The sequence below is a fragment of the Lathamus discolor genome, chromosome 15 (assembly GCF_037157495.1).
Source record: "Lathamus discolor isolate bLatDis1 chromosome 15, bLatDis1.hap1, whole genome shotgun sequence".
Classification (NCBI taxonomy): Eukaryota; Metazoa; Chordata; class Aves; order Psittaciformes; family Psittacidae; genus Lathamus; species Lathamus discolor.
This window is the reverse complement of record NC_088898.1, coordinates 9,970,666-9,988,223: the sequence shown is the minus strand read 5'-3', so window position 1 is coordinate 9,988,223 and position 17,558 is coordinate 9,970,666. Positions and strand designations below refer to the sequence as shown.

The 17,558-nt window shown below is 51.7% G+C and overlaps 1 protein-coding gene across 5 annotated transcripts in view; it reads left to right on the top strand.

Moving 5' to 3' along the window:
* The window catches only part of NSMF (NMDA receptor synaptonuclear signaling and neuronal migration factor), a 52,535-nt gene extending 37,330 nt beyond the window's left edge, over positions 1 to 15,205 (top strand). For all 5 annotated transcript variants that reach the window (XM_065695518.1, XM_065695517.1, XM_065695521.1 and 2 more), the window contains 6 exons: positions 1,235 to 1,268; positions 1,822 to 1,892; positions 3,202 to 3,281; positions 4,838 to 4,940; positions 5,304 to 5,379; positions 7,612 to 15,205. In XM_065695518.1, the coding sequence (XP_065551590.1) occupies positions 1,235 to 1,268; positions 1,822 to 1,892; positions 3,202 to 3,281; positions 4,838 to 4,940; positions 5,304 to 5,379; positions 7,612 to 7,709 (462 nt within the window). In that variant the 3' untranslated portion in view covers positions 7,710 to 15,205. The remainder of the gene's footprint in view (positions 1 to 1,234; positions 1,269 to 1,821; positions 1,893 to 3,201; positions 3,282 to 4,837; positions 4,941 to 5,303; positions 5,380 to 7,611) is intronic.
* The last annotated feature ends 2,353 nt before the right edge of the window (positions 15,206 to 17,558 follow it).

Genomic DNA, 17,558 nt, shown 5'->3' with positions numbered 1-17,558 from the left:
TGAACCCAGGAGATGCTGCGAGGGCTGGAGCAGCTCTGCTCTGGAGCCAGGCTGAGAGAGCTGGGCTGGGGCAGCCTGGAGAAGAGAAGGCTCCTGAAGGGGAGACCTGAGAGCAGCTCCAGTGCCTAAAGGGGCTGCAGGAAACCTGGAGAGGGGCTTTGGACAAGGGCCTGTAGGGACAGGCCAAGGGGAATGGCTTGAACCTGCCCGAGGGGAGACTGAGATGAGCTCTTAGACAGAAGCTCTTCCCTGTGAGGGTGCTGGGGCGCTGGCACAGGGTGCCCAGAGAAGCTATGGCTGCCCCATCCCTGGCAGTGCTCAAGGCCAGGTTGGCCACAGGGGCTTGGAGCAAGCTGCTCCAGTGGAAGGGGTCCGTGCCCGTGGCAGGGGTTGGAGCTGGATGAGCTTTAAGGTCCCTTCCAACCCAAACCAGGCTGGGATTCTGTGATTTGGGGTCTGGGGTAGCTCGGGGAGGGGGCCTCAGGTCTCGGTGGTAGAGTACAAAGGAGTGGAAATCGCACATGGGGCTGCCAGACTATGGAAGCACAACCAGGGAGCTCGGGAAGATCAACAAGGAAAGCAGAGCAGGACTGAGCACCCAGGCAAAGCTGTGTGTTGCCAGGCTTAGGGCTCCTCCTTCTGTTCATCCTTAGAACCTCGGAGCTCTGCAGTGGACCATGAGCCCCGTCACTGTGTATAGTGGTGCAACCTGGTCAGTCAAAACCTCAGTTTTTCTCTAGGAGCAGGTGTCTGAAGCACCAGCATGGAGCTATGGGTCTCTTTTCCTCATCACTTTATATTCACTGCGTTTGAAAGGGATATCCTGGTGACCCTACTGTGCCAGAGACAAATGCGTTGGCAGCGTGGCTGTTTGTAGCCAGCTTAGACACATCTAGAGCCAGAGGCTGGCTACAAAACATGGGCCAAGAGGCAAATAGTCATTGCTGATGGTGACTACATCTGATGGATGATATGTGCTGTGGACTTGTCTTCAGGGTTCACCTTTGAGGTTTGGTCTTCATGGACCACTCAGTCTTCAGCTGCTTTATTCAGATGAGGTTTAGGGTGTTTATTACTGTGGTGTGACTAGAAACCATCAGTTGGTAAACTTGAGCTCTTGGAGCATCCATTTGCCTGGGAATGGGATTGTATGCAATGTTAGAGACTGTAATAATGTCGTGGGAGCTGGTGTAGTGACAGTAAACCTTGATATGTCTTCTCTCTTGGTTTCCAGGACCATGAACATGCCACCTTTGATGACATCCTTGGTACGTGACTGTTATTTCCTTTCCTTAACTCCTGCCCATTGCAGGTGTATCTGATCAACATGTTAAAGTCACTCCACTGCCCTGTGCCTCAGCTGCCACACGTAAAGGTGCTCTTGTCACCCAGTGACACCTGACAGCGTCAGGGCTGTTGGATGTGCTGCAGTAAGAAAACTTCACTTCTGTGGCCCATGTTCTATGGCAAGCTCACAGTTTACGGTAGGGAATCTGATGCTCAAGGCAGCAAAGTTTCATTGTACCCTTGTAGGTGAGGAGGAGCTTTAGCAGAGAATCAGGACAACTGGATCTGGTCCAGTGCCGTGGTCACTGCAGAGCAGTGCCTGGTGCTGCTCTGTCCCTTCTCTGTCCTGGGATGTGTCAGGGTTTCCTGCTTTCCACAGCATGAAAGCAAAGGGTTTGCTTTGTCATCATTGGGAACGTGGGTGCTGAGCACCTCTTGCAGCTCAACCTTCTGCCTTCAGCACTGATGTGACAAGAAATAAGAGTAATTTTGAACTTCGTCTGTGGTTCTGATTTCCCAATGTGTTTGTTGCAGAGGAAATAGAGAAGAAGCTGAACATATATCGGAAAGGCTGCAAGATCTGGAAGATGCTGATATTTTGCCAGGTACGTGAAAGTTGTGAAGGGCTTGGGGGGTTGTCACAAATTAATCTGGGTTTTTTCCTGTGAGGGTGCTGAGGCGCTGGCACAGGGTGCCCAGAGAAGCTGTGGCTGCCCCATCCCTGGCAGTGCTCAAGGCCAGGTTGGACACAGGGGCTTGGAGCAAGCTGCTCCAGTGGGAGGGGTCCCTGCCCGTGGCAGGGGTTGGAGCTGGAGGAGCTTTAAGGTCCCTTCAACCCAAACCAGGCTGGGATCCTGTGACTTTCTACAGGGAAAATTACAAAGAGGAACCAGTGCTCCAAGGTCAGGTGCTGTTACAGTAACTGCACATGGGCAGCTTTCACTTCTCTTTTCCCCAGACACTGAGCAGTGTGGAGTTGCTGTAACAGCAGGAAATAAAGTCTGATTTAGCGTGGTTAAGCCCAGAACTGGGCTGCTCCTCAGCTGCTTTCAAGGAAACCCAGGGAAGCCAGCTTTACACAGACCTTGAAAGGAGGGCTTCAGAGACAGGAACAAGCATTTGCGATGCGATGTGCTTGTCGTTCCCTGCACTCAGTGTGGCCGTGGCAGGGTGTGTGTCCCGGAGCAGACCGGCAGATGGCACAGCTCGGCGCTGGAGCCCGGCCTGTGCGGTCAGGATCCAGGCTTGCCGAGCTGGGGTGCACAGATTCCTGCTGGGTCTGGGGCTTTCCTTCCCACGTCTCTTGTTCCGCAGGGTGTTCAGCTTCACACTTCCCCAGAAGCTGGGCGAGAAACCTTGAAATGAGAAGTTAGGAGCTGGCCTGACTTGAACCCTTTTCCACGTGCCCAGTGCTGTGGAATAGCAGGGTCTGCAGCACACTGACCTGGAGATGGTGACTCAGTTTTCCTGCTGTTGTACTCAAGCTTTTCATGCCTGCTACAGCCAAAGTCCAGCTCTTCCTCAGTGACATCTCTCCTGCTTATCCCTGCTTGGCTTAGCCTCTCTCTGCCCACCACGGCAAGTCCCCTAGAATCCCCAAGCAAAAGGGACTTTCTTGTCTTCCCTATTCTCTCCAGCCACCCACAATGAACATTTTTGTCTATTATTGTGCCTTTTTAGAATGAGGTGGGCATAGAACAGTAAAAACCAGAGAATCCAACCCCCAGCACTGTCCCATGTGTGACTCTTTCCTGAGCAAGCCCTGTAGTGCCTGCTATGGAGGGCACAGCAGCCGTGCCAGCCTGGCTCTGCTCCCCTGTGGCACACAGGGCTGTGCAGGACGAGAAACATCCAGCCTTTGTTTCTTCATGGCCTGTGCCCAGTGGTTCACGTCTGTCTGTCTGTCTCTTGCAGGGAGGCCCTGGTCACTTATACTTGTTAAAGAACAAAGTTGCCACATTTGCCAAAGTGGAGAAGGAGGAAGATATGATCCTGTGAGTGGCTGCATCACCTTCTGGGCTCACACAGCATTGTGCTGCTTGGTTTGCTCTGTTTGTAGCACATGCCTGAGCAGGAGAGGGGAAGGGTTGGTCAGGGGAAGATGAGGCTGAGGGGTGATCTAATAGCAGCTTAAAGCTCCTCTGGGGGGGCTGCAAGGAGGAGAGGGCTGAGCCTGGCACTGGAGTGGTGCAGCCCCAGGACAGGTCACCAGGAGATTGATGCTTTTGTCTATTGTTCAGTGTCTCTGTGGAATAGAAACTGTCAAAAGGGGGGTGGAAGTTTCCTCTCCTAACACAGGCTTTGCTGACCAGCCCCCAGCACACATGCCTTGTGCCTCTGTTGCTCAGAAGTGGCTGAGACAGCGTTTCTAAGCAGAAATCCAACCGGTTCCCCCCCCATGGCTGCCTCTGGTAACTCCCTCCTGATTGCAGGGGAAATGGAATTTGCCTCTGCAAAGCCTGCTCAAAGTCCAGCACGTTCCTGAGGAGGATTTTCACTAACACCACCCTGTCAGCCAGGGCTGCTGAGGCAATTTTGCTTCTCCTTGCAGAGAGCTAAGCTTTGCCTGTTTTACTGCCTGCTTGCTTGTGCTGGCTCAAACTCACTTCGTTGTGGGGGAGAGGATGTACACCAACCTGTTCTGCACAACTTGCTGTTGGCATGAGAACTGGGTATTAAAATCTACATCTGTTCAGTGCTCTCATGCTTTGGCACAAACGCTGTCAATAAAATTCTTCAGCACGTGTTTGTGTACACGCTTCTGAACACTGGCCAGGCATGGCTGGTCCAGAGCTGGTCACTCGGGGACCTTCATTAAGCTGTGAACACAGCTGAAAACTTGGATGCTTGGATGTGACTATCTCCATCTAACCTGTATGTCCCTGGGAGGCAGTCCTGAGGAAAGCAGTCTGATCACAGACAGCTTCAGAGCCCACCAGAAGCCTGCCCTGACCCCCTGCCCAGGCGAGGGGGTTGTTATCTCCTGTCCCTTAGGCACAGTGTGTCTGGTCAGTAGTCCCAAAAGGTAAATTGGGTCTGACTGGTGAGCAGCACCAAGCACTGGGTGGCTTGCTCGTGTCTCTGGCTATGCTGGAGAACAACCTCTCCAGCTGTTCTCTGCTGATTTCATGCCCTGCAAATGAACCAGTGCACTGATACCACGCATCTTTAGAAAGGGTAGTTGTTGATAGAAATGGGAGAGAAAATTGGAGGGAGCTGCTACAAGAGGAGAATGCTCAGTAAAACTGGCAGTCTGAAAGCACTCCTGGTGGACTTTGCTCCCTTCTCTTTACCTTGGAGCTTCCTTGGCTCAATGGGCTGCTCCTTCTTCCCTGCCACAACTGGTACCTGCTCCTCGTGCCCTTGCTTGGCCCCTGTGTTTCCTTGTCTAAGAAACCACTGCTTTTCCTGAGCAGATTGTTCCTCAGGCCACAAGCCTCAGGTCCCTTCTGAGCTGTGTGTGCACATCCTTGTGATTGATTACTCATGAGGAGATGGGGGGGGTGCTTTGCTTTAAATTGTATATTCTGTTTTTTCCTGTTTCTTCCAGCTTCTGGAAGAGGTTGAGCCGGCTGATGAGTAAAGTCAATCCTGAACCAAATATCATTCACATCATGGGCTGCTATGTTCTTGGAAACCCCAATGGGGAGAAGGTAAGAGCTTCCTGGGAGTGTCTGGTGAGTAGCACCAAGCCAAACAGCTACACTGTGAAGTCTAAACCTTCCTCTTCTGCTGGGTGGGAACATGCTGCCATCCTGTCCGGTGAGAGGCTGTGAATGGGTGAAGTGCCCTGTGGATTGTGCCTTCCCCAGAGGGCAGGGGAGGAATAAGTGACAAATACCAAAACCTTTGAGGAGAACAGTAATTCAAAGCACGTTATTTACCGGTGAGCTAGATGTTTTAAAGAACAGGGCTGGGAGGTTTTCTTGAGGTAGGGAACAGTGAGGGGGGATTATGGGTTTCCTGGAGTTCATTTTTGTTTTCAGCTGCTAACTCTCAATATTTTTTCCTTTCAGCTATTTCAGAATCTGAAAAACTTAATGAATCCTTATAGGGTTGCCTTTGAGTCTCCACTTGAACTATCAGCTCAAGGTAACTTATTTTCTGTACAAAGACACACACCATCCTCATCAGGCTGCCTCCTTCAGCGGGCCTCTTCAAAAAGCTGTTTTGAGCTCCCTTCAGACCTGCCATAGTCTTGCCTTTGCTTGTTCCTTGTGCAGTTCAGTGGCTGAACCTGGTTTTACCTTTGCAATTGCTCCATGTTCACATTTCATCTGTTTTGTTGGCTGCACAGCCCTCTCCCAGGCCACGGGCAGTGGCAAAGCAGCCTAAAGAGTAGTCAGCTTTCCAGGCCCAGTTTAGATCTGCCGTGTACTGGGGCATGTGAAGTCCATGGTAGAAATGCAAGTGGGAGCAGAAGCTTTTCTGTAACCAAGTGTGCAGGATTCTCTTCTGCAGGACTCAGACCACTGCTACTGAGTGAGTTGTGTCATCAGCAAGCACTGGGCTGGAGCCATTCTGCATCTCAGTCTGCTTTGCCTTGCTTTTTTTAGTGTTTTTTGCCTGTAGTTCAGGATATTTCAAGGGCTAAAGAATCTTTCCTGTTCTTTGGTCAATGTAAGTAATTATGGGTGCAGTTTCTGAAGCCTTCTGAGTTTGCCCTTATTTTACCTTAGCTGTAATCCTTAGTCCGTTGTCCTCTAAGAAGATAAGAACATGCAGCATTAGGCTGTAAGCACTGTGGAGACTTCCTCTGCTGCGCACACTCGCATCAGCATTGATGGGTTATTCCTAACTCCATTTACTGTCACAGGATCATACAGGAGCTGAGCGCATTCATGCTGTACAAAGCTGTCTGTGTCCTGTTGAGATTTGGACCCCACTTTACACAGTGTTTGCACAGATCCCATAGCAAACATGCTGGAGCACTTCTCTTACGAAGAGAGGCTGAGAGAGCTGGGCTTGTTCAGCCTGGAGAAGAGAAGGCTCCTGAAGGGGAGACCTTAGAGCAGCTCCAGTGCCTAAAGGGGCTGCAGGGAACCTGGAGAGGGGCTTTGGACAAGGGCCTGTAGGGACAGGCCAAGGGGAATGGCTTGAACCTGCCCGAGGGGAGACTGAGATGAGCTCTTAGACAGAAGCTCTTCCCTGTGAGGGTGCTGAGGCGCTGGCACAGGGTGCCCAGAGAAGCTGTGGCTGCCCCATCCCTGGCAGTGCTCAAGGCCAGGTTGGCCACAGGGGCTTGGAGCAAGCTGCTCCAGTGGAAGGGGTCCCTGCCCGTGGCAGGGGTTGGAGCTGGAGGAGCTTTAAGGTCCCTTCAACCCAAACCATTCAGGGATTTTATGTGTGCCCAGAAGCAACTTGCAGGGCAGTTCCTGGGTTTCCGTGCAGCTTGGCAGGCAAGGCAGTGGGTTCTGTGTGCACACACTTAAGCAGTTAATCTTGGAAGAGGCTGGGCTGGAGAATACGCCTGAATTTATCCCCTTGATCAATCTGGGACGCGCTAATAGCACACCCGCTGTAATCCTTTGCAAAGTCATCTGAAATTAATCTTAATCAGGCCTCAGAAACAAAAATCCTATCCTTAAGCCCTGTCTCAGAGGCCATTTGCCCTTGGGTTTTCAAAGGCACTCGCTGCCTCCTATGCATGGCCTTGGGTCTGTAATGGCCTTGTGAGACCTCCACCTTCCGTCAGAGGTGCCAGTACACAGAGCTTGCATTAGTGTGTCCTTGTTGAGTTCCTTGCTGTGAGAAGGACAGACAGCTTTTCAGGACAGGGGCCGCTGTAAGTGTTCATTTATACACCAAAGCACCCATTTTTATTTTGAATTTTCAAGTTACTTGTTTTTAATGTTTCCCACCAATCTTTACAATGAGCTAATTCTGGCTTTGTGATGTCCTGAAGTCCCTGGGCTGGGTAGCCTCACGCATGCTGTTGGAGCTGTGGTCTGGTGGCGCGGGGTTGGAATTAGATGATCTTAAAAGTCCTTTCCAACCCAAACCAATCTGTAATTCCGTGATAGTCCACAGCCCCCTTCCACAGCCTCCTTCTGCAGTTAGTGCAGAGAGGTCAAAGTCTGGAGGCAGATTCTGTGCTTAGTTCCCAGCTCAGACAAACCCTGCCAGGGGATTTAAGGAGCCTTTAATGGTTTGAGTTCTACAATGATGTTTGCTGCTAATGGGCACCTTCCCATGCTTTGGGCTGGTGCTCGGTGTATTCACCAATGAAGCATGTGGATGGGTTCTCCTGTGCCTCTGCCTGTAGGTGGGTAGGGTGTTTTTGCTGCTGCAGGGTGTAACCCCTCTGCTTCATTTCACTCCTAGGTAAGCAAATGATTGAGACTTACTTTGACTTCCGCCTTTACCGCCTCTGGAAGACCCGCCAGCACTCTAAACTATTGGATTACGATGACATTTTATGAGCTGGAGAAGACTTTGCAAGAGGAAGTTGATCACTGGTGTCCAAGAAGTCGTGCTGATTGCAGAGAGACTTTTTTATTGGCACGGGGAGCCCTTCAAAGCCCTATGGGAGGCAGCAGTGCTAAAGGGAGGGAAGAAGGAGCCCTCGGAAGTGTGTTGGGAGGAAAGTCTCCTGGGTCAAGAGAGACTGGAAGGAAAGGGTTTGACACCTCACTCGCCTCAGGTCAGAGCCGTGGTGTCTCAGGAGGAGCTGTGTGCAACGAGGACAGGATGGAGTTCCTAGCAGAACTGAGCTGTTTTGGGTCAGAATGGGCCAGATTTGATTCCGGGTCCTTTTAAAGACTTTTGAAGCTCAGGTTTTCTTACAAAAAAATAAAATCAAATCACTTACCCATGCACTACAGTGAGGAAGTGACCAGAGCACAGAGGAAGGAGGGTTTGTACTGATGGCACCTTCTGTGCAGGGGATGTTGGAGAGCAAGGACTGCTACATCTACTCCTGCAAGCTTAGAGCAAGATGATCCAGTTTCCATATGAATATATACTGGAAGAGAATTGAAACCTATCTCTTTTTGGTTTTGTTTAATAGAAATTAAGAAGTGCAATTTTTATAGCAAGGGGGGTAGAATCCCCCCCAGTATTTAATTAGTTAAAAATAACACACCAGTAACCAATAGATGAGGTATTTTTTTGGTCTGCTTGAAAATATATTCAGAATGGTAATATATCTTCTGTAGACATATTTAATCACCAGCAAACATGGATTTAAGGTAACTTAGCAGACCCTGCATGTCTGCTGCATTGATTAAGCCGGTTTGGTTCCTTACTTTCAGAGTAGCTGTGTTGCACTCATTGTATGTGCTCTCACGAATGTATAGTTCTCCTCCAAGTAGACACAACTTTGTTACTTTCTATTTTGCTGCTTGCAAAACTACAGGACTTGAGTTTTGCTAAAATACTTTAGGTTAGAAATACAGAACCTGGCTGAGAAGCCTCGGCTGGGTTCACTATGGTATCAAACTGAATTAGAAATTAATAGCCATGGTAATTAACTTGTTCATGCTGGTGTTTTGCTGTGTGTTGAGAGATGAGTTCTCCTTCTAGCCCGCGGTGTGGAGCGGCGCAGTTCCGCGTCCACCAGAAACCCTCCATGGAGACTGAAGAGATGCCTGTGGAGGAGCACAGCCCGGGTTTGTAGCACGAGTTTGGATCTTCCCTCTGTTCACTTGATTGCCAGTTGTTTGTGCATCAACCACCTTTTCCCCACTTCTAAAAGGACCTGTTGAATGGTCTGAGCTGCTCACATCCCATCCGGTGTAGGACAGAGGAAGCCCAGAGCTGTGTCGAGCAGCCGGGTTTGGGAATTCAGGCTCCTGCTTGGCATGTGAGGGTATATTTGAGACTATATTTACTTTTAGTTTCAGTCAGGGGGTTGCTTTTTGGTTTGGGAAGGGTTTGTTCATCTTGTACTCTCCCATTCAGAGGGTAAATACTGCTCAGAGTCTCTGTAGGTCTCTCTGGCAGTTCTGCGAGGTGATACAAGTTACTGCTTTTCTAAGTCATACGCACTGGAGCAGTAACTGGGAAGGATTACCTTGATTTCCTGCTCGCTAAAATTAGTTGATTGTGAAGGACAATATATGTACAAATCTTCTAAATACTTAACAAAGAGAACTAGCTGTTCTGACCTGTAGAGTACTCCTTCCCCCTTGACACAGCTGTGGGTGTAAGTCTGGGGAGCAGGCGTCCGGCTGGAACTGCTCAACCCTTTACACTACAGCAGTTTTATAGCAGAACTTTTGGAGAAATAATGTACATAGAGTAAGGAGAGGAATAGCTGGAGAGAGATGGTTTAAAGTCATTGAAAGCAACACATTGAAACAAATAGGTGCAGGGTCCCCCTTTAAGGGGGACCTCTTTGGGGTAGTTTGGTAGCCACGGCTCATCCCTGGCTGGGCTCTTGCCCTCTTCCTGTTGTCCAGACCTGTAGTGAAGGGGATAATGGACCCCAGTCTGTAGCTTTCGGAGGCAAATGCCAGGTATAAGAAAGAAAACACAACTGAGGCCAATTCTGTTACGTAGGATGGCAGCTTCCACCGACTGTGCTGGGAGAGGTGGGAGCTGGGGGTGCGATGACAGCAGGAAGTTGTGTGTGATACGGAGAAGGCAACAGCAGCAGCAGGTTAAAATGCTGACACAAAACCCTCTCCCTTTCTGCCCCATAACTTGGGGGCAAATTGTCCTTCCTTTCTCCTTGCTAAAGTAAACCCCCAATCTAGTGAACTTGGTAGCATGAATGTAGCATTGTGGAACTATTGAAAACCTTCTTTAACTCCGAAAGGGCCCGTTTCTGTATCCACTTGAGTGATTTCTCTGTACAACTATTGTATATCTATCCTCATTGACCACTTGTAGAACTAGGGGTGCAAAGTAGCAAGGTAGCTTGTACAGTTGCATAACTTCTGTAGGAAGATGTGTGTTTGAATGACCATTATGGACTGTTGTAGTGGTGCAGTTGACTGTAGTGTAGTGTAATGACACCGATGAATGCGTTTCTCTCCAAAGATTCTATATTCCTCAGTTTGTGATGTTTATGACATGAGCGTGTTATTCCCTTTGTGGTGTTTGTTTGACTAAAGAGATGAAATGCTCTAAAAGCTGTGACTGGAAAGATAACAGACTTTTGATGTTTCAAGTCCTTTGTGCAAACAGCGTCGTTGAAGTTACCCATTTCTGAAAGCGGAAAACCAGTTTCTTCCCCTTTTTTACCTGCTTGGATTTTTCCAGTGGCTGCTGGGAGCGGAAGGGACCAGCAAAGGAGAGGATACAAAAAATACGTCATTATTTAGAGTTAAAAATAGAGCCTGGAACTTCCTCCATTGAACCAGCTGGTGGAGGATGACTCGGGGTGTGCTCAGCACAGTGCCACCCATGACATCCCCTCCGCAGACACTGAGGCCCCTTCCTCGCGCCCGTGGAGCGATGGCTGCTGGGCACACAGGACAATGTTGTTCCACTTCTGCACCCAGGTTTCTGCTGCCTGCTCTCGGGGTGTGTCTGTGGGAAGCTCTGAAACCGGTTTGTTCGCACACACTTGGTAATTGCAGCCGCCCTGGCTCGGTGGAGCTCACCTCTCAGGGTAACTGGAGCGAGTGGTCATGGTGTGGCTGAGCTCCAGCCCTGTGTGGCACCGTTAGCCTCAGCCCCACCATGGGGAACTGCTCCTGCAGGTCCTGTATGGGCTGGATTTGCTCTTAGCAACGGGAACACCTGGTTAACCCTGGAGAGAAGCGGATCAAACTGGGATAGCCAAATTGAGTGCCAGCCCAACCATGCTGGGAGTTCCTGCTGCTCTTGCTATGAGGCAGTACTGAATGTCCACAGTCTGCTGGTTGTGTTATGGCCTGGGCTGGGATTGTCACCTCCAGGAGAGGAGAAAGCTGTGCAGCAAGTGCATCCGCTGGTCTGGGCTGCAGCTCCTCAGCCTAGCTCATGTGCCGGGAGCAGCACCTGATCCTCTGCTGCCTGCAGAGAATGTTCACCCCAGCTGCTTGGGAGCAGTGGTGGTGGTGGTGTCTTCTTGGATGTGGCTTTAGTCTTCTACAGGGTTTTCCAGGCAGGCTTTTCTCTTTTCCTCTTGCTTGGCTGGGAAGGAAAGAGAAGAAGAAAATTCAAGTTACCCGAAGGACACAGAAATGGGTAGAAAATTGAGCTAAAGCGTTTTGCACCTCTCCTCGTGCTGCAGCCACCAACTTCCCTTCGCAGCCGACCTCCTGGGCTGGGAAACAGATGAGTGAGCAGATAATCCCTTCCTGCATTAAAGAACTGGAAAACAAACCCAGTAAAGTCCTTGTAGCTCTAACAAAACGTCTGACTGGGAAAGGCAACCATCCTGCCGTGCGAGGACTCCGCTGTGTGCACCCAGGGGAGCCTCTGAGTGCCCCCAAAGCCACCTGAGCCACATCCCATGGACCACAGTGGGCTCTGCTTTGCCTCTGCGGAGGGGCCTGTGGAACTGGACTTGTTTCGTAGCTTGGATCTCGTGCCTGGAGCTCAGCACAGGGTTCCTGCTCCCAGGGTTTCTGGAGTGCACGTGTGTCTGTGTGCATGTTGTCTCTTCACACACAGGCTCTTTCCTGTGGTCTGGGGGAGATGGTCCCTCTCCGCTGTCCCCACATACCCTGCCACATGCAGGAAAGCGTGGGGCAGCGCTGCCATTGTCCGTGCTGTGTTAGCATCTCACCGGCTCCTGGCACTCATCCATTGCACAAATAGCTGCTGCTGTTTGGGGACGTGACTGTGTTGGTGACCTGTGGCTGGGAGTTCCTGTTCCCAAGGCTGTGCTGGCAGAGTGACTGCAAACACTGCTTCGTCACCTTTGGACAACACAAGTGGGGTCACTTGAAAGAATGGAAAATGCTGATTTCAAACCGCCAGCCTGGCAGGATCTGGAAATGGGAGTGTGTCCTTCATCCCACCCAGACTGGAGTGGAACAACAGGCTCGCTCTGCACTCTGTGTGTGTGTAAACACCAACCCATCAAAACCCAGGTTGAGTCACACTTGCACGTTGTTAATGCATTGGTCCAGGATAAGGTATGGTAGTGTATGACTAAAAATCCCTTTGTGGCCCATGGTGGTTGGTGTGCGCTGCCAGAAGCTCACATCAGAGGATGTGCTGTGTCCTGTCACCCTTGCTGAGCGATGGGGACACAGCTCTGCAGGTACATGTGAAGCTGAATCGCTCCATGCTCCGGGTTGTGCCGTCACAGCCCCTGCAGCTGATGATACAGACAGCCCTTCCCAAAGGATGCCATGCAGGTATCCCTGTATCCTCCCAAGGGATAGCCAGTGGCAGTATCATTTTCCATACCACCTGTAAAAAGTTGTTTGTGATCCTGTATTTTGTTCCATGCTCCCAGAGTATCCGTGGCTTTCTGCATCTTCCATGGGAGTGTTTGAATTCTAAGTTGTGGAAAGCCAAGCCAAAGTCAACTGGAAACTGTTCTGGTCTTGATGACAAGTCAGCCTGGAAATAGTACCATATACTGGAACTGAGTGAGTAAAGGTGGTTTAATGACCATGAACGTGGCTGTGATCATCGTTACTCCCCGGTGACCCTGCAGTTGGCAGAAGTAATAGTGAGATCCTGGAGTCTGCTGTCTCCTGCCAAGGTTGTGCACGAGCTGTCGGAGAGTGACGGAACCAGGAGCTGCTTTGATTCAGGAATAAATTCAGCCCAATATACTGCCATCAGTGTGAGGAAAAGGCTGGAGGGAATAAACCTCACGGACATTAAATGTAGGACTCCATCTGAAGGAAAGCTAAGCTGCGTTCTGCTATAAATGTTTAGTAAATCTTAATACAACCCAGTAATTTTTCACTTTATCGTACTGCTTTTAGAGGATCCCTAACATTGACACAGGTCAGGTCAGACCTAGGGCTGGCACAGTGGAAGCCAGGCCGTATCTCAGTAGTTAATTGAGCACTTCAGTCTCTCTTCCTTATCTCAGCAGCCAAAGGAACTGGTGCTTAATCACAGCAGTAATGGCCCCATCAACCTGTAGCAAGAGGAGCCTCCACCTGCATTGCTCAGCCTCGAGCAGAGGGAAGGTGTTCCCGGAGGCCCTCAAGCCAAGGTTTCTTCCTGCCATGGGGAAGCCCCTGCGGTGATTCCCTGAATGCCTGCAGCAACAGCCGTGGGCTCAGTCCTGCCTGGCGGCCGGGTCCATGGGCTTTCTGTGTTGTCCGAGTGGTGTTTTCCTGCTGTGGCTGCGCGGGGTTGTACCTGGGGAGCAACCTTACCAGGGCAGTCAAACTGCAGCGTGTCCAGCACCCGGCCAGGGGCTGGGCACTGCTGCCGGCACCCTGGCCGCTGGCTGGGACCAGCACAGATGCGTGTCGTGGTATTCAATAGAGTGTGAGGTTATGGGAGAATTCTTTCCTTTTTTAGTGCTAAAACTTAGTTGCGGGGATACAGTCACCACTGCGGATCCTGTTAATTTGGAGCTGGGAATTCCAGAACAGGTTTCATTACCCTCACATTCAAAATGCCCTTAAAGCATTGTAGATGAGCCAGCCAAGGCCCTTTGCGTGAGGATCTCTGTGTTCACTGTGCTAAGTGAGATGTGGTTTTGCTGGGTGTTAAGATGGGGATGGCTGAAAAAAGCCAGTGAGTTTGGTGTTCCTCATCCCAGGAAATGAGGCTGGAGTCGTACCCGAATGAGCAAGACTATAGTTTTTCCGCTGTGCGTTTCCTGTTGATCTTTAACAACCCTATTCCTGGAACTGGGCTGACTTCAGTGCTGATACCAAGCACAGAAATAGCTGAGCTCTGGCAGGGCTGGCAGAAAATGGCCTTTTGGGTTTTCACTCCTTCCCCTCGTAGTCCAGGCACCAGTTTTCATTTCCAGCTCAGCTGCGAGCGTTCCCTTTGCTACTGCAGAGCTGCTACTGAGGAGGCCTCGTTGGCTTCCTGAACAAAAAACCAAACACGGGAGTAATGAGTGGAAAAGGTAATGGTGCAGGCTTTGAAAATGAGTCTGGTCATGCAGAGGACAAGGTTATACCTGGTAATGCTCCGAAACTCTGGGATGGCTCATAGAATCCCAGCCTGGTTTGGGTTGGAAGGGACCTAAAGCCCATCCAGCTCCAACCCCTGCCACGGGCAGGGACCCCTTCCACTGGAGCAGCTTGCTCCAAGCCCCTGTGTCCAACCTGGCCTTGAGCACTGCCAGGGATGGGGCAGCCACAGCTTCTCTGGGCACCCTGGGCCAGCGCCTCAGCACCCTCATAGTTCCTTTCATCCTAATGAGAGAAAGAAAGAAAGAAGCAGAGGTCAACAGGGAGAAACATCCCCAAACCCCCCAAGTGTGAACCCTTTGACAAGCCTTGTGAGGATGCAGCGCTCTGGGGGCTGGTTCTGCCTCTGCTCCCTGCTGAGCTCAGAGGGAGCTGGCCAGACCCAAACCTGAGTGCAGAGCTGTGTGGGTGCATCCATCCCGGGTGAGGCTGAGCTCCTGGTACGTCCCAGCGCTCGGGTTGCTCTTTGCTCAGCCCAGCAGGAAGCTGAAGGCAGAACAGAGGAGCTTGAAATGCTGACCCTGAGAGAGCCTCTGGGTCAGAGAGCTCAACCCGGAACGTGCTGGTTTGGGGCCCCAACTGTCTTAAAGTTAGTGGAGGGTTTTGAATGCAAAGACCGTAACCGCTGAGGTCTCGGTGGGCCCTGGACGAGCAGGTTGGCTGCTTGGGAAAGTCCGAAGGGAGATAGATATGAGATAGATGCTCCAAAGGCCTCTCCCCGGTGTTGGAGGTGGTTTCTGGCTGGACGTCAGGCAAGGGGCAAACCTGGCTGTGACATGGGAGACGTTTGCCATCTCTACCGCCTCCGTCAGTGTTTCTCTGAGGCTATCGGCTGCTTCGTGTATGATAACCAGGTTTCAAATTAATGTTTCTAGGTTTTAAGATGTGATTTAATAAAAAGAGATGTTTCTGGGAAAGCGGGTTGTCTCTCTCGTTTGGTTTTCGTTGTTGTTGCTCTCTGGCTGTTCATAGACCCAGGACCTCTGAACGGCAGCAGCGAGGGAAGTGCTGAAAACTCAGCAGAGCTCGAGAGGTGCAGTTAAATGCAGTTAAAAGGGGAGGAAGGTAAAAACTGGTGCTTTGACCAAGCAACCATCTGAGAGGCAAAGCCCAGTGATGGGGACAGTGCAGTGATTCACAGCGCCAGCAATGCCTGTGGCTTGGGGAGCATGGAGGGGATGGCTAAAGGGCTTACTGAGCGTTGAGCAGCGTGCCTCTTCCTGGGAGGAAGGCGGATCTCTGAGCATCACCATAGGCACTGAGGAGCAGAGCCCTGGGGAAACACCAGGGAGGCTGAAGGCCTGATAACCCCTCTGGGGAAAACAGACCAGCTCCAAACAAGGCACATCCCCAGGAGGGCAGAAGGCATCCAGTTCCACTTGCTTTGTGGCAGGTCTGTTTGACCTCATTGCCAAAATGAGCAGGTCTGGCTCCCCGCTGCAATCCTCCCCTTTACCTCCATTATCGATGGTCACCTCCACGTTCAGCCTCCGCTACACGCGGTAACCGCAGCCCCTCTGGGCACTGGCAGAGGCAAACAGGCTGGACAGCTCTGCCGACGAAGGCATTTTTCTTTGGCACTGGGATCTCTCAGCCCTCATTTCTGCATCCTCCCCGTGTGGAGAGTTTCTGCTCCGCACCTCAGCGGCTTGGGACGTGCTGTATCCAGCTTAGCAGTGCAATAGACGACAGAAATCCCCTTTAATCCCTTACCACCAACCGCACAGCCAGGTTCTGGCCAGTGTTTTCCCCAAGGCCTTTGCAGCATCAGCGCTGCCCAGAGTACCTGGTGCTTAGGAAGATGGTCTTTATCCCGGAACCTTTATTCTCCATCCTGGAACCATTCCGTGCCGGCACTGCCCTGTTTTTACATCAGCCGTCATAGGGTACAAGGTCAAATTTGCTGCAGGAGCCCACTTAGAATGGATTATTTTTACATACTGCCTTCTTCCCTGTGCCTTTGTGCTCTGTGACTCACGATGGGGTGATGGGGACAAACGGGAGCTGTGCAGATGGAGCTTGGCTCTGCCCTTTAAAAGGGCGAGGAACTGAGATGTCTTGCAGGGGTTAAAATGAAATCAAGTCTCCCCAGTCCCACCAGGCTCTGCTCTTCCCTGTTCCCTTGCGACCCTGCACTTCTGGCTGCCCCAGCAGACCCCACCATTTCCAGCCCTACTCCCTCTCAAGCCACGTCTGGTACAGACAGGTCCTGTTGCTGGCTTCACAGCCACAGCAGCTCTGCCCTGGCGCTGCTGGGACACCGGGACCTCGTGCCTGTGCTACACGGTGCCACCGGGCCATGGCACCCTCCGGAGCCCGTCCCCTGCCATTGTCACACCTGGGCTGTGTAATCCAGCCTTAGAATCATAGAATCATCACTTCTGTGACAGCAGATGAGTGCTGAGCGGGATTCCCAGGAGCCTCTTAGTAACACAACTGCAGGGTAACGATGGGTGTACAGCCCGCAATGTGGGCGACTGGCTCCAAAGCACCCGCTTGCCAGCCAGGCTGCACTGTCCAGTCCTTAACACTGCTCCACTGACAGCCCAGGGAGGAAGCGTTTGTCAGAGCGATGGAAGGCTCGGATCCTGGCCGGCAGGAGATGGATAATGGCTGGTTTCATTATCTGCTAGCAGGCAGGCAGACGTGCAGTGACACTGGCAGATGTCAGGTTCGCGCCCCACAAAGGGAGGCGTTTTCTATGCACCAGGTGCAGCCAAACTGCGTGGGATTCATTATGTGAGGATTTATGGGCTTTACACGGGCTCAAAAGCCAACCAGACAAGGCCACGAAAGAGAAATGCACCGAGATCTGCCCAGTACAAAGGCACATTGTTGGCTCTGGACGTGCCTGAGCCATGAGTCACCAGAGGCAGGGAAATGTCACTACCCGCTTGCCTGGGTCTTTACCCCCAGCCCCAGGCACCAGGTTTGGGCAGGACACAGCAGGGTGCATCGGGGACCTTGGCTCCCGCTGTGTTAGGCGAGCGGAACCGCGGAGCTGCCTCCTCCCGCCCAGCTCTGCTTGCAGCCGCTCCCTGCGCACCGGGCACACAGGGCACCGCTCGGCTCCCGGGTTCCAGCCGCAGCCTCCCGGTTTCGGCAGTACCGTTGCCGGGTATCATGCGGAGGCGCAGCTGCTCTGCGCCGGCTCAGCAGGGCAAAGGTACCAGCACTGTCAGCAGGATCCGCTCCTCCTGCTCGGAACACGGCGCAGCCAGGCTGGATGCGGTCGCTCACGTCGGAGCAGCCCGGGCTGCCGGGGGCGGT